This window comes from Rhineura floridana, chromosome 1 (genome assembly GCF_030035675.1).
Source record: "Rhineura floridana isolate rRhiFlo1 chromosome 1, rRhiFlo1.hap2, whole genome shotgun sequence".
Lineage (NCBI taxonomy): Eukaryota > Metazoa > Chordata > Lepidosauria > Squamata > Rhineuridae > Rhineura > Rhineura floridana.
The window spans coordinates 136,613,400-136,628,933 of record NC_084480.1 but is presented as its reverse complement, the minus strand read 5'-3'; the positions used below and the strand labels follow the sequence as shown (position 1 = coordinate 136,628,933).

The 15,534-nt window shown below is 40.5% G+C and overlaps 1 protein-coding gene across 3 annotated transcripts in view; it reads left to right on the top strand.

Moving 5' to 3' along the window:
- The window catches only part of SLC44A1 (solute carrier family 44 member 1), a 130,181-nt gene that overhangs the window by 104,280 nt on the left and 10,367 nt on the right, over positions 1–15,534 (top strand). For 2 of the 3 annotated variants that reach the window (XM_061633143.1, XM_061633151.1), the window contains 6 exons: positions 958–1,123; positions 4,406–4,562; positions 5,541–5,624; positions 7,063–7,200; positions 11,394–11,630; positions 13,064–13,351. In XM_061633143.1, coding sequence (XP_061489127.1) covers positions 958–1,123; positions 4,406–4,562; positions 5,541–5,624; positions 7,063–7,200; positions 11,394–11,630; positions 13,064–13,351 — 1,070 coding nt within the window. Of the gene's footprint in view, positions 1–957; positions 1,124–4,405; positions 4,563–5,540; positions 5,625–7,062; positions 7,201–11,393; positions 11,631–13,063; positions 13,352–15,534 lie in introns of those variants that run through there. The other variant, XM_061633159.1, reaches the window with a different exon arrangement.

Below are 15,534 nucleotides of genomic sequence, written 5' to 3'. Positions count from 1 at the left end.
CTTTTCCTATATGTACCTACCCAACCACTCAGATCAGAGGTCGAAAACTGGATCCAGCTCATAGGCCAGATTATTATCTTCCCCACAGGTCATATTTGACAGGTGGACAGGGTGTTTTTGCCTGCACAGTTTGAAATCAAACTGTGTGGGCAGTGGCACAGCCTGCAAAGCACAGTGCAACTGGGCTTCACAAGACCTGATGATCAGCTGACTGTCAGTGCTTGTGGACTGCTGTGCATAAGTATTCGCAAGATGTGGCAATCAGCTGATCATCAGAACTTGCGATGCACAGGGCTTTGCAGGAGCCAGTGATCAACTGATTGGCAGTACCTGCAACCCCCCGTCTGGCCAAGCCATGTCTTTCCCTGCCCCATCCTTGGTGTCATTATATGGTGTGGTATAGGGCAGGTGGGCATGGCTTGGATGAACTAGGAGTCCTGGCGGGCTTCATTATACCTGCAGACAGGAGATCTCTGCCGCTGATTTAGATCAGCATGAGAACCCTCTCTACGTTCCCCCCACCACTTAAGAAATAAGGGGTTGTTACACGGAAGAGGATTTTTTCAACTGTGGTGCAAAAATTGTGGAATGGCCTCTTGAAAGAGGCCCATTTGCACCCTTTACTGCTGGCCTTCCACCATGTTGTAAAGATAAGGCTCTTCTATAGAGTGTAGGGAAGGGCTGTAGGATAATGTAGTATCCTGGCTACTTTAACTGTCATTTGGCAAATCTTAGTAAGTTTTGGATTTGTCATAATTCCCCCCCCAAAATTTGTTAGCCACTTTAGAGCTCTTTTTTAAATATACACACATATCCGCCTGTTGCAAACTTTGTTGGCTTATAAAGTGAGGAGCTGCTTTGTGAGCATAATACTCTTGTTCCAGTATTAAAAATGCTGTGCACTGTGGAATGAATATCTTAAATGCCCACCTTCCTTCTCATTATTTCTCCTTCTAGGTAGTCCTGTCCCAAATGAGCAAGGCTTTGTAGAGTTCCGAGTTGCAGGCCCACTGAGGTACATGTGGTGGTATCACCTTGTGGGGTTAGTTTGGATCAGTGAATTTATCCTTGCCTGTCAACAGATGACTGTAGCAGGAGCTGTTGTGACATATTACTTTACAAGGTGAGAGATTGGGGGGCAGTTTAATCATGAGAGGCTGGGTTTCTAAAATCTCAAAAATAACTGGGCATAGGTAGATGCTGTAATAAGAAAATGAAACGAAAAGGCAAAGCGTCTACTAATGTGCTTTGGCTGGCTTTGAACTGTTACAAATGCACTTGCTCCAGTACAGTTCAATCATTTGCTTACTTAAGGCACAGTTTATATGTAAACAACATCTTGGTCAATATCGGATCTGATACATCTGGAGTGGCTGTTTTGTATGATTATGTAATTACTTGTGATCAGAGTTCAAAACTGCTGGTGTGGTGCGTTGTTTCTTTGGGCCTTTATGCTAAATATGAAAAAATGACATGTTTGAAGTTTAGATGAGCAATAGAAAATACTGACTCCACACACACACGCCAAATTACACAGTTCTGAACAGTGTACCACCCATATAGTATGTCAGAATAAGCCTCCATAGAGAAGGGGATACAGTTTGCATCTCTACTTGTTAAGGATCACCGTTGTTCAGATACTTAAATCTTGAAGGGAATAGTCTTCTGTCTAAATTGAATAAAATTCAGTGTAGAAGTAGACAACAAGCTTTGTTAAATATTATCTAAATTATATGAATAATTCCAAATAAAAACTTTCCTTATTTTTATTAAAATACAGAAATTATCAAAAATGCCAAACTTGATCAAGAAGGGCATTATTTAAAAATCTTTTAAAGCTTACACCAGTATTCTTAAAAAGTAAAGGTGTCCCTGCACTTGAAGTGCGAGTCATTTCCAACTCTTAGGGTGACGCCTTGCAATGTTTACTAGGCAGACCGTATATATGGGGTGGGATTGCCAGTTCCTTCCCCGGCCTTTCTTTACCCCCCAGCATATGCCGGGTACTCATTTTACTGACCATGGATGGATGGAAGGCTGAGTGGACCTCGACCCCTTTTACCGGAGATTCGAATTCCTCCTTTCGTTGGAATCGAACTCCGGCCAACTGAAAGTATTTCCCCAAACTGAAGTGATTTACTCTTCCAGTCTGTTCATAAATTTAAGCATCTTAAGGTATCACCAGAGAGGGCTGTTTTTGCTAGTTTTGACACTTATGAGAGCGGTATGTGTCAGCTGTGGCATCTTCCGTGTCTCTGAAGCTCTGGCATCATGTGGCATCATACTTCTCATGCAAATGGACCACTCCCAAGTGAATAAAGTGGATGAAAGCAAGCCCCTAAGACAACAGGCTCCTAGTGGTGCCTTGGTATGGTTTTAATTTCTCCCCCTAAAGGAACAGGTTCGTAGTCTGGGAGTCGTTCTAGACTCTTCCCTGTCACTTGAGGCTCATGTAGCCTCTGTGGCACGGAATGCATTCTACCAACTTCGATTGGTAGCCCAGCTACGTCCCTACCTGAGTAAGGAGGATCTTACATCAGTAGTACATGCTCTGGTAACCTCACGTTTGGATTACTGTAATGCGCTCTATGTAGGGCTACCTCTGAAGACGGTTCGGAAGCTACAGCTACTGCAAAATGTGGCGGCCAGACTGCTAACAAGAACGAAGCGGTTTGACCATATAACACCTGTTTTGGCCCGCTTGCACTGGCTTCCAATACGCTTCTGGGCCAAATTCAAAGTGTTGGCATTAACCTATAAAGCCCTATACGGCGCGGAACCTCAATATCTGTCGGAACGCCTCTCCTGCTATGAACCGGCTTGTACACTACGGTCTGCTACGAAGGCCCTCCTCCGGGTCCCGACTCATAGGGAGGCCCGGAGGGCAGTGACAAGATCAAGGGCCTTCTCAGTGGTGGCCCCCGAACTATGGAATAGTCTCCCCGAGGAGGTTCGCCTGGCGCCGACACTATCATCCTTTCGGCGCCAGGTTAAAACCTTTCTCTACTCCGAGGCATTTTAATTTTTTGTTAATGATTGTAATGTTTGTAATTTGATTTTAGCCTTTGCTGTTTTTAGATTGTGAAATTTGATTTTAGACTGATGTTTTGTATTATATTGTATTTTATTGTATCTATGTTCACTGCCCAGAGAGCTATTGCTAGTCGGGCGGTATATAAGTTTTAAAAATAAATAAATATCAGAATCCTTCTCTCTCTTGAATTCAAGCTTTGTTCACAGGTCTGTTTGTAAATAAACATTTTTTGTATGTTCTCTGCTATTTTTGTCATGGACATTTTTTGTGCTCATCTAGAATATTTGCATAATTACACAATGTATTAAGAGAGGAATTGCAACCCTGTCTGAAATGAGAAGAATTGGCAAGGAGCCAGAGCAGGGGATAAAGACTACATGAGATGTTTTAACCACAGGTGAAAAGTAGTATCCAGTTTGCAAGATTTTTACCCAAGCATGGGTAAAAATGGTTTAAATGGTTAAGCTGACAAGTAGAAGTTCACCATTCATCAAAACTGCTTGTTTATTTTTAGCTCAATAATATGTGTACACTGATTCCCTGAATGTTTTTTGTCTAGATTGCTAATGTCAGACACATGTTCTTTAGATCGAATTTGATCCTGCAATAAAATCATTGTACACCCAGAGCTTCATTAAATACCCTTCATTAGAGCAAGACACAGATGCTGCAATATCAGCTTAATAAACTATGGTTTATTAAGCCGAGAACAGCTGTCCTTTGTCCTTCTTCCCTCTCCCTTCACATGGGTGCTCCAGCACTTCCGTTAAGGATAGTCTAAACCACAGTTTCCTGTTACATCTGTACTGGGAAGTTGAGGCTTGATTTCAGTTTACTAACTAAAATCTAAAATCCTAGTTTCAGATCCTGGTCAACGTGGTTTTTGTCTTTTGAGACTTTTGCACAGGTTTGAATTGGTGCCTTCATTTAGACTGCCTTAGGATGTGCAAAAGATTGCATCAGTTTTACGTGAAATAAAAATCTTATTTCTGCTAATGAAACAGGGCTTCAGAGCCAGTACAAAGTCAGCAGGAGGTTACCATGAGACGATAAAGACTCAAAACTGAACAAGAAAACATGTAAGATCAGTTAATACTGTAATAGACAAGACATGTTACTATTTTATCTGCCGCCTTTATCATGAGTGCCTTTAGTCTCTTTGTTTTTTGGGCCTTTACGGACAGGAGTTTCAATTATGTCTGAGACTTGTTACAAAACTACTCTTGTAAGGGTTGAATGAGTGCAGGACTGATGGACTTGCAAAATCTAGGGTCCTTCACATATTAAGATGCCCTCTGAGTAATGCCATTTTTGTCTGCTGATGCTATCGGTTATCACTGTTTTTATATTATTTAATATTTTTCTCCATAGAGAAAAAAGGAATCTGCCATTCACACCTATTCTGGCATCTGTCAATCGCTTGATCTGTTACCACCTGGGAACTGTGGCTAAAGGGTCTTTCATTATTACCTTAGTGAAGATTCCACGAATGATACTAATGTATATTCATACCCAAGTCAAAGGAAAAGTAAGGAGAACACTTTGCTATATAAGTAATGGTATTTGGTGGAACTGTCAGATGAAAAACATAAATAGAGCGTAAGAACAGCCCTGCTGGATCTCCAAAACATATCCAGCATTCTGTTTTCTACAGTGGCTAGCCAGATGCCTCTGGATTAAAAAGGGAATTGCCTTTTCTTCCTTATGAGTAAAACACCCTTCTCAAGCACAGTTGGTACAAGCACCTATTTTGGGATATATGGAGTAAGCACAGAAAATAGATTGTGGTGTGGATGAATATTTTTGCTTGGTTTAACTGCAGTTTTATAATTGCATGAGTGTGAGAACACTTGTGTTACTTTCTTAGACTTCTGTGATGATTTAAAGCTCAGCCTGTTTCAAAAAGGAATTATCACAATAAAGGCTGTGTTCTTGATAATCCTAGCACAAACACTGTACCTCAGAGAGTTTCTAACCATTTTGAATACAAAGGAGGAATCTTAATGTTTGTGTCAATACTACAATATTTTCAGGTTGTTCATAAAGGAATAAAGCCAGACTTTAGAGCATCATTCAGCAATATCTGGAGGGCCAAAGATTCCCAAGCCCTGCTTTAGTGGATTCAGCAGTGTTTCTTCACAGAAGCAGTCTGTCTTGTAACAACTTTATTCAGGGCAGTGAATAATGAGGTGCTTGGCCCTTGCCAGAGTCTCGTCAGTGAGTGGGATGGGTCCAAAGATCTTGTCCAATATGATCTGTTTCTCCACATGGAGACAGAAAGCAGCTGGTCTGCATGTGTGACTATATGTAGCCATGTAGTTACAGGAACCATCATGTTAAAATTGGTGCCTCAACCTTTTGTACAGGGGACGCATATGTGTAAAATGAGATTAGTATATGAAACATCCTACAATTTAAAAAGCATCCCATGTCCTAGCACTCATGCAATTTAACATTTCATCTGATTATTATTTCCTTTTTGTTATTGCTGCTCTCCTCATGTTAGGAAAATGCCTGTGCTCGATGTATTTTGAAAGCCTGCATTTGCTGCCTTTGGTGTTTAGAGAAGTGCCTGAACTACTTAAATCAGGTAAGATTTTATAGTTCTCTGGCAGTCTTTCTCAAAGGCTGGAAAGTTTAACCTCAGCCTTCTTGCAATTAGATTTAAACTGAAAGATGAAATATTTTCCCTCAGGTTATCAATTTGTATGTTAACATTTGAATGCACTTTTGGACTGCAGGCACAGAGCCTTTGCTGAAATTAAGGTGCACTGTAATCTCTCAGAGGTCTCTTGGCTGTAAACAAGAGCAAATCTAATGTTTTGGATGAGAAGCCATTGTGATGGTATTGCATCTGAGCACTGAAGCAAATTTTGTGCAACAGTTGAATATGGGCCTATTTCAGTGTGTGCCTATTGCAGCAAGAGTGAAGGTTTCCACCATTTTTGGACTTCAAAGTCCCATGCATTTTAGAAAGCAAGCATCCGCGATTGTCTGGCCCTTATCTGAGGGCATCTGCAGTGAATTGCAGTGGACTAACTATAATCATAACCTGTTTTGTAAAGATTTCCTTTGATAGCTAATGCTGTAATTTTACCGTTTCCCCCGTTTTGCTTATAGTATTATTTGTCGGTTTTATGAGAACAGTTTTATATAATGATATTCTTGTATATTCTATTTCTCATAGCTATGTAGCCTTGAACCTATCTATCTTCCCTCCAGTCACTCTTGGGTATATATATAAAAAAAAGCTTAAGCCCCAATATGTAAAATCTATCCTAGGCCCTCCAAAAATCTGGAGAGTTACAAGATTTTTCCAAACATTAATGCCACTACCTTCAATCTATTTTGTCCTCATATAAATATTCTGCATCAGGAGTTAAAAGAGAATATGAGATTTGGAAATGGGATTTGTTTCCCCTTTTACTGCATCTTTACTAAAAGCAAACAAGCCCAACACTCTCAATCAACATGATTATCTTGACACACTAAGGTCTGGTAAACTCTCAGGGAGATTTTTCAAACATTAATGGTTTTCTATACCCCAGTAGCCAACATTATGCCCTCCAGATGTTACTGGACTATAACTCCAATCTTTTGTGGCTATTGGCCATACTGACTGGGGCTGCTGGGAACTGAAGTCCAAAAATATCTGGAGGGCACCACACTGGCTTCCCCTCCTCTGTACAGCATAATTCTATTTTCAGAGGATCAGTGCAGAAACATGGAAATGAGAGATGGGCATGTGTTCAGAGACAGTTTAATGGCAAACATGACATGTTGTGTCCTGTTGCCTTCTGTGTGCAGAAGGGCCAGAGATGAAATTTTCCCCAACCCCTTTTTCCAGAATACCTTTTCCGTCTATTTATCGGATCTGCAGAAACCTTCATTGTTTGCTATGACAGTGACTAAGTAAAAGGATGTGTTTGTCAAAAATAACATAAAGGTCTGTGAAGATCTTAGATGGGAGGTGGGGAGTTTGGGTGGAAGAGGATCTGACCAGTGGAATTCTGCCTTTCTTTGCCCAGAATGCATATACAGCCACAGCTATCAACAGCACCAGCTTCTGCACCTCAGCAAAGGATGCCTTTGTGATACTAGTGGAGAATGCTTTGCGAGTAGCTGCCATAAACACAGTGGGAGATTTCATGCTCTTTCTAGGAAAGGTAGGCCTGTGCCAAAAATGTTGGGAGCTCTCCTCAAATACTCTCTTTTTCTTTACCTACCCTTGGAGCAATGTGTACTCTATGTTGGGGGGGATTATAATTGGTTGTGTGCAGAATTCTAATCCTATGTCAAGAAAAAAAATATTGTTTATTAGAATAATTTATGTCTTGTCTTTCTATCTACCAGAATAGCATTCAAGGTGGTTGACAACATTCTAGGAACAATAAAGCAAATAACCACTAATTAAAAAATGAAAATCAAGAAACAGAAATAGCATGCAGTTGCTTAGTCGAGCCCAAAGGAGGAGCAGGATTTCTGATAATCCTGAGAGGGGACTGGTTCAATTCTTGAACTCATCAGTTGACAGCCAGTGTGGTGTAATGATTTGAGTGTTGGACTAGAACCTGGGAGACCAGGGTTCAAATCCCCACTCAGCCATGAAGCTCACTGAGCCAGTCACTGCACCAGTTACCTTACAGAGTTGTGAGAATCAAATGGGAAGGGGTAGAGCCATGTATGCCACTTTGAACTCCTTGCGAGAAAAATGTGATGTAAATGTAGTAATAAATGAATAAACCCTAAGAAGATTTCCTACAGGAGAGAGTTCCTCAACTGGGAGGCAGCCATAGAAAAGGCCTTCTCACACGTCACAACCACCCTAGCATCCATCCATGTGAAGATACGAAGATGGCCTTCTCATACTGGAGTTTAGGGTGCAGGCAAGATGAAATGGGTGGAGGTGGTTCTTTAGGTACCCAGGACCCAGTCCATTTAGAACTTTATGGATAACAGCAACCACTTTAAATGGTACTTGGAAGTGTATTTGTGACCAGTGCAGATGCTATAAAATGAATGTTTACACAGCCATGTTCCGTGAGCAGCACCCTAGCTGCCAAGAGCTTCTGAGGACTCTTTGAGGTCAGCCCCACACAGAGTGCATGACAGTAGTGCACTCTTGGTGTAACAAAGGTAATTTTTCTTCTTTTGTATGACTTATTCTGAGGAGGACTTTTTAAAAAACTAAATCTACATAATTTATTTTGATTCTGCTAGTCATAGGAAGAAGAAAACTTGTCTCCTGCTGGAAATCTTATTCTTCCAGCCTCTGGCTTCTCAGTTTTCAGCAGCTTTTCCTTTCAAGTCTATCCACAGCCATAAGGGGGAATGGTTAATTGAAAACTGAGATTCGTAGGGAGCTGAATTCTTCACCTGACACCACATTCTGCACTTCTGCAGAATAACAACATGCCCTTGCTTGCATTCTTATGTTTTTCCTTTCCGTTTTGAAGAGGAGCCAAAGGAGGAGCAAGTCTGACCGTTTCAATTGATGCAACTAGGAGAAACTGGCCAGGAAGGAGGGCCATAGGAATGTGTTGAGGGGTAAAAAGGAGCTGTTATTTTTATACATATTTGACAGCTTATGATTTAGGCTCTGCTTCCAACATAGTTTCCCTTTCTGAAGTCCCAGTTGGTTCAGTTTTGATCTTAACTTTTGCTACTAGGTAACCAGTGAACAAAGCATATTTTTAATATTTCAAAGCACATTTTCTTTGACTGCAGTGCTCTTTGCACCAGTCCTCAAAGACAAATATGTCTAAAGCCACCTCATGGCACTAGGGTCCTAGTTATGCATTCTTTCCTTTCAGCTCGTTGTGCATTAATTCATACTGCATCCAACTGAGCCTCCAAGAGGAGACTTTGTAATCCCCCAAATAAACAAATCAATAAGTCACAGTAGGAGTGAGCGCATAATTAGATATAATGGCCTTAGGGGGACTGGAGTGCACAGTGAGGTTTGCTTAGAATGGATTTGACATGTACCATGAAGGTCTCCCTTGGGGACGACGACATGTTTTTCGGATGGCTGAAAATAAAAGAATGATAGTAAATGCTGACATTAGCTCTGCGGAACACTCTCCCTTAATGTCAGTCAAACATGGCTGCCCATACCAAACTAGCTCTGCTTTTTAGCTTAAGTGAAGATACAGATTGAAGAAAGATGCAAAGATCAATTTTTGCATGTAGTGGTCATGATAAGCAGGATTCACACAAGACAATACATTGAAAATCCATTTTTTATGTAACTGCCATACATTTCTAAGGTAAACATATATGAAAGAAGCATTGAAATGGCTTACATTACTTTTCTAAAACATGCTAAGGATTCTTAGGAACTGTACAAGAGAAGATCTTTCCTCTTACAAATGAGGCAAGAGATTGAAAGAATCTGATGTTTTAGAAAATAGCAATGTTGTCATTTGGAGATATTTGCACCACACATACCCTTTTTCTTGCTACTGCTCTATACAGTAGGGATGGCTCCAAAGACAACTTTAATTAGTTCCTGGTGTGTGTGCGTGTAAATGCTCACAAGTTCCACTTGTTTTGAAATAAGTAATGAGATCTCTGTGTGTGTTTCATATCATTTTATGACGTGTGGGCAGTACCTCACACCCATTCTAGAAAGGCAAAGGGCCACAGAGGATGTCTGTATCCCCTCAGTTCTCCACCCCTGGTTGATGTTCATGTCATCCAAATATCTCTGAAGCCCTTACCTAGAGTTAGTTCAAACAAGCAAAGACCAAATTGTTGTTTGTGATCTTGGTTCATTCACTAAAAAAAGGTTAAACCAAGGCCCAAATAACCTTCTGATCTGGCCCACAGTCTTGCCTCTTGTCAGTCTCACTCTCTCCATTGCTCCTGTTATGATTTACTCCAGCCAGTAGCAGTACAGGTGTGGGGAACCTTTAGCCTTCTAGATGTTGCTGAACTAAAACTTCCATCAACCCTGGCCATTGGCCATACTTGTTAGGGCTTTTGGGAGTTATAGTTCAGCAACATCTGGATGACCAAAGGTTCCCCACACTTGATAGTGTGTGGCCAGCTACAATGGGGTTGGAGAGTTCCAGGCCCCATATAGATGTCTGGAGAACTGAATGGTCCCTAAGAATTTAGAGGTTGGTCATTTCTACCTCTGCATCACTCCATTTTGTTCAAAGGCAACAATTTCAAAATTTCAAACTGCTACTTTTTGTTTTGGGCTTTACTGTTTTCTGCATGAGCATGCACTTGCACATGCGTGCACACACACACACGGAGGTACGATTACACTCTTAAAAGTTGCCAACTGGGAAATTGTGGATCAGGGTTAGCACTGATAACTAGGATCATTGATTCTTTCCTTGGAGTCAGAGTTGGAATCAAACTCACCTGAGCTCTGCAACAAAAGAGGTTTGTGGGCTATAGCCACACTTTGATCAGCTCTCTTCTTCAAAACTGTGGCAAAGGCAACCCGCAAAGTCCTTTTATTCTATTGCTCAATTATGCATATTGCCAGCAAGCATTTCTTGATAGCCAACCTAAATGTTTTTTCTATAACTTAAATCTCTGTCCTTTTTCAGTGACAGCCCTAAGTGCTGACATATATATTTACTCCCTCAGAAAGTGCTGGGGAAGGTAGAGATGACTCATTATGGGTACTTCTCAAACCATGCAGATGTCTTAAGGGCCTCTTCACACACTATGGTTTTTTTAAGGTGTACAACTAGAGTGTGACTACATGTATTGTGCAGGTATGCAGAACTAGGATTAGATGTGGCTTCCTGTCAAAAGTACAATCAGTGGCAAACACAGGTTTGTTGCTGTGTAATGTGTTAAAACAGGAGAGAATAGGAACTGTCCTATAGGAACAAAAGACTTTCTAATTAATTATATAGTTAAATAGGTGCATTTTACCCAGCGCAGTTTGCACATAACACTATGCAAAACCATGGTTTAGCTTAAATGAGCAAATGTGAGGGCTCCCAGAAAGAAGATCACTGATGGTTTGCTCCATCCTGGTTGTTTTACTGCTGCATGTACTAAGCCATGGTTTTGGCTGCCTGTTGTCCAAACCCAGGTTTGTGGTTTAGCTCTCTTCAGATAAACCACAAGATGTAACCAAGGTGTGTCCCGTGGTTTACACAGCTTGTCATTTGTCTGGGAACACTAAACAAAATTCAATTAATCCCTGCTATAAATCTACTTGTAGGCCACTAAAAAATGAATACATAAATCGGATTTTAAAATCTTTCTACTAAATAAATACTTTAAATAGAGACTTGGCAGCATTAAGCTTCCTGTGGTATTTCACATCAACTGAAACCTGGATGCAATGTGGCCTTTGGCAGTCAACACTCTCTTTGCTCTCTAGATTCTCATAGTGTGCAGCACGGGCTTGGCAGGGATCATGCTGCTGAACTACCAACGAGACTACACAGTGTGGGTGCTGCCGCTCATCATTGTCTGCCTGTTTGCGTTCTTGGTCGCTCACTGCTTCCTATCCATTTATGAAATGGTAGTGGATGTCCTTTTCTTATGTTTTGCCATTGACACTAAGTATAATGATGGCAGCCCTGGGAAGGAGTTCTACATGGATAAAGTTCTTATGGTAAGCTCTTTATCATTTTCTGTGAATCTAAATATGAGGAATCACAAAGTGATACTTGCAGTAGTGATACTAAGGACTCTAGTTTGTCTTGTTTTTTTGTGGGCCGCTGCATTTGCTTACCTTGCAGTGGGTAGAACCATGCACTCGAGCAGGTGTTTCTTTGAGGGTTCTGTGGAGTAGTTGCTCAGCTGTACTGAAGACGGGGGGCTGTTGCTGAATCTTGGGCCACAGTTTAAGAATCACTGCTTTAAGAGTTGTGATGTTCCATATTTCTATGTAAATAATAGTTGTGTATTTATTTCATTGTTTATGGTAAGTGAGGTTTTAATAGGGAGAGTATGGTAAGTAGTGAGAGTTGGGAATGGGGAAGGTGAGTATGGAATGTTGATGAATGCTGTGCGTGATTGGCTGGGTGAATGTGGAATGATTGATATATATTTAAAAGGTTTGACAGTTGGATAGGAATTGTAGTTGGAGAGGGACAGGGTTTGACATTTGGAGGGAGAGGGCTGGAGGGTGTGTGGGTGTGTGGGTTGAAGAGGGTTATATAGGTAGGTTAATATTAACTGACAATACAGTAAAGACTGTTGGAACTATATAAGTAAAAACATGTTTAGAAAGGACATGCTTGAGTACTTGAAACATAAATAATAAATTTATTTGTTCTTTTGAAACATGCCTGGTTCTTGGCCAACTATTACAAGTATACAAGGGTGGCAAAACAAAAGGGGGAGACAGTATCAACGGTGGCTGTGAAGTACCTGAGAAAGTAACTGTAGCAGATTACAGAGGACCAACCAGGGCTGTTATCTTTGAGAGTCAAAGATACATGGGGGACGGGGCATTGAGGCTTGATTGGAAACCTGGATGTTTATAGCAAGGGACGGGGGAAATAGGCAGAGTCCCTAATAGCAGCTTTGTTATAAAGGGAAACCACGTCTTCCTCTGCTAAAAGTGGAATGTTGGCAGGGTGCTGACATAACAAGGGTGTTAATTGTTTAATCTTGGTTTTCAATCCTGTTTTGCAGGGCAACTGCAAACCATGGTTTTCCAGTTTAGATGTAATACTAAACTGTTGTTTGACACAAACCAGGAAGTAACTAATTGAGAACCAGTGTGGCATAGTGGTGAGAATGTCAAGATAGATGCAGGGGCAAACCGGTTCAAATCACCACTTGGCTGTGAAGTTCTCTGCGTTCTCTCTACTACTACTCTGCTCCAGTTTTCCAAGACTGTCTGTGGCAATATTCTTCAACCATTTCAGACCCAGGGCCCACCTTTAACCCAACCATGCATTTGGGGACCCATTTTGTAGTGCTGTTGTTGCTTTAGATAATGCTATGGCTCGGCATTGGATCCCACCCCAACAGTTGAAGACCAACGGTCTTTGGTATTGAGCCATGATGGAGGACCTTTTCCTTATTGCCTTTCAGGAATTTGTGGAGAACAGCAGAAAAGCAATGAAAGAAGCTGGCCGGGGAGGTGGAGCTGAAGGCAGAGAGCTCAAACCAATGGTAGGTCCAATGAAAGAGGTGGCTGCTCTCTTCCAAGAGTTTCACTTGTACTTCTTGTCCCTTTCTATTTCCACTGACTATGCTTCTTCAGGAGAAGTCTTTGTCATTTGTGTCGCTCAGGATATTTTGCTTTTTTTGTTTGTGAGCTTGCCTATCACCTGGAAGGCAGAGTTTTTGTTACAGCTGAGACCATCTCCCATAAAGTAAGCTGGAAGGAACTGTATCTTCATTCTTCTACTGTGTTTCTGTAACCACAGAGCACACCCGAATTCTCTCAGTAGTGACATTATTTGTACTCACAATTTCCTTGGGGCTGTATACACACAGGAGAAAAATAGTCCTTGTCTTGAAAGCAATATCAAACATAGATAACAACGTGCTCAGGTATCCTTTCTGTGGTGTCTCTTTTCATTGCAGAGTGGTTTCAAAACTTGCCTATGGACTTAACATAATATTTACTATTCTTCTGTTGGGTAATGTGACCCTGCACTGAGTTGCTAATAGGATTCTGGAAGGCACAGTGGCTATGTCTGTGAGTCACTTGACCTCCCACCTTTAAAGTGGTGAAGATTAGCCTTTTGCCAGCACATTAGCAGCCTCCACTCTACTTTGCTGCAATTGGGTACCTGATATATCTGACTGAGGAGTTCAGAGGTGATTGGGAGTGATTCTGGCTAATTCACTTCCCTGTTTTTAAGCATACAAACCAGCTCACTGCAGCATGATTTGGACAATCACTCATTTTAAAGTTTCCACACATTACCCTGTCACCAAGGAAATGGATACAGTTACTCCTTCCAACCTGCTAAAGTAACATTTTTCCCAATTCTACTTCTTCTCTCCCCCTCCCTTCTCTCTTTGTCATTGCTCCTTCCGTGTTTAACATTGTGTCTAGTGGACAAATGTGGATTTGAGCACTTTCCATTCGACACTTCCTTGTTTTATTCTGAAATGCAATTCCTTTTTCATAAAGCATGAACGTCCTGGGAATAAGAAGAAGCCAGGAACCAGTATAAGAAAATAATTTCATTACTGTACATAATATATTCTGTACTGATACTGAAGTGGCAACATATGTGTAAATGCTCCTTCCCTCCCCCACCACGCAGTTGTAATACTTGTGTCTGGTTTACGTGATACATTGCAGCAAATGTTTGCAGTTGAATACATTGACCTGGCATGAGTAAAATATACAAATGAGCTTGTACTTCTCAAAGATGCTGACGCTGTCATCATCTCCCTTGAAAAACTGAGAACAGGAAGTGAATTTGTGGAATGGGAAACCTATTCTGAGGAACAAAGGAAGCTGGAAAGCATAGGTCATACACTTGACGGTTTCTCAGGGAGAAGGCTTTCCTTTCTCATTTAATACTTTTGAAAATGTATTTTTGGTGGCAGCCCAAGTGGGTGTTGGCATAGGGAGAGTTTCCCTGACAGCATGTTGATAGTAGCATGAAGGGATGTGAGTAAGCCATCAGCTTTGTGATTTTCAACTCTTAACACAATCTTCTTCAACTGTGACTCCCCCGATGGTTGCTTGACTGCAACTTCCTTTTTTTTTTTTCAATAATTTTTATTCAGATTTTCATAAAACATACAAGACGAAATCATAAAACATTCAAAGACAAAAAACAAAATCAAAAATAGTTAAACAAAAAAAAAAAAAGAAAAAAAAAACAAAAATAAAAAATAAAGAGTAAAATATTGACTTCCCATTTGTCAAAGATCAAATCAGTTATAAGTCTATAATATATAACAATCCTGTCTCTTAAGTCATATTATAAAATCACTTTCCTCCAGTAGTTATCTTACTTAATCATCAAATCTCATAAACATTACTTTATTCTTTCCACAAAAAGTCAAAGAGAGGTTTCAATTCTTTAAGAAATATATCTATCAATTTTTTTTTCCAGATAAGCATATCGATTAATCCATCTCATTACTAATTATGATAATCTTATTGTCATAACCATAGTCAAAATAAACATTTCAATTAATCCATCACATCAGAATCTGTTAGATTCAGTAATTTCAGTAGCCATTGTTCTATTATCCCTATTAGTTCCATTTTCCATCTTCCATCTTCAGTAGTCTTGTTAAGTCCAGTAATTTCAGTATCCAATCTTCCATTATCAGTATTCCATAATAATCTTGCTGTCAAAGCCATAGTCATATAGTAAGAGTCTGATGGGAATTACCTCTATCCCAAATATTTTCTTGCCATCCATTCTGAATAGGTTGCTGAAATACTGCTGTAAAATCATATCTCTGTTCTTTTTTTCAAAATACACTGGGTCATCTCTTGAAAGTTTTTCCATTGTCACATGGCTGCAGTTAATTCCATAGATTTTCTCTATATTGGGCTCCATCACATCATTCCAGTCCAGAAG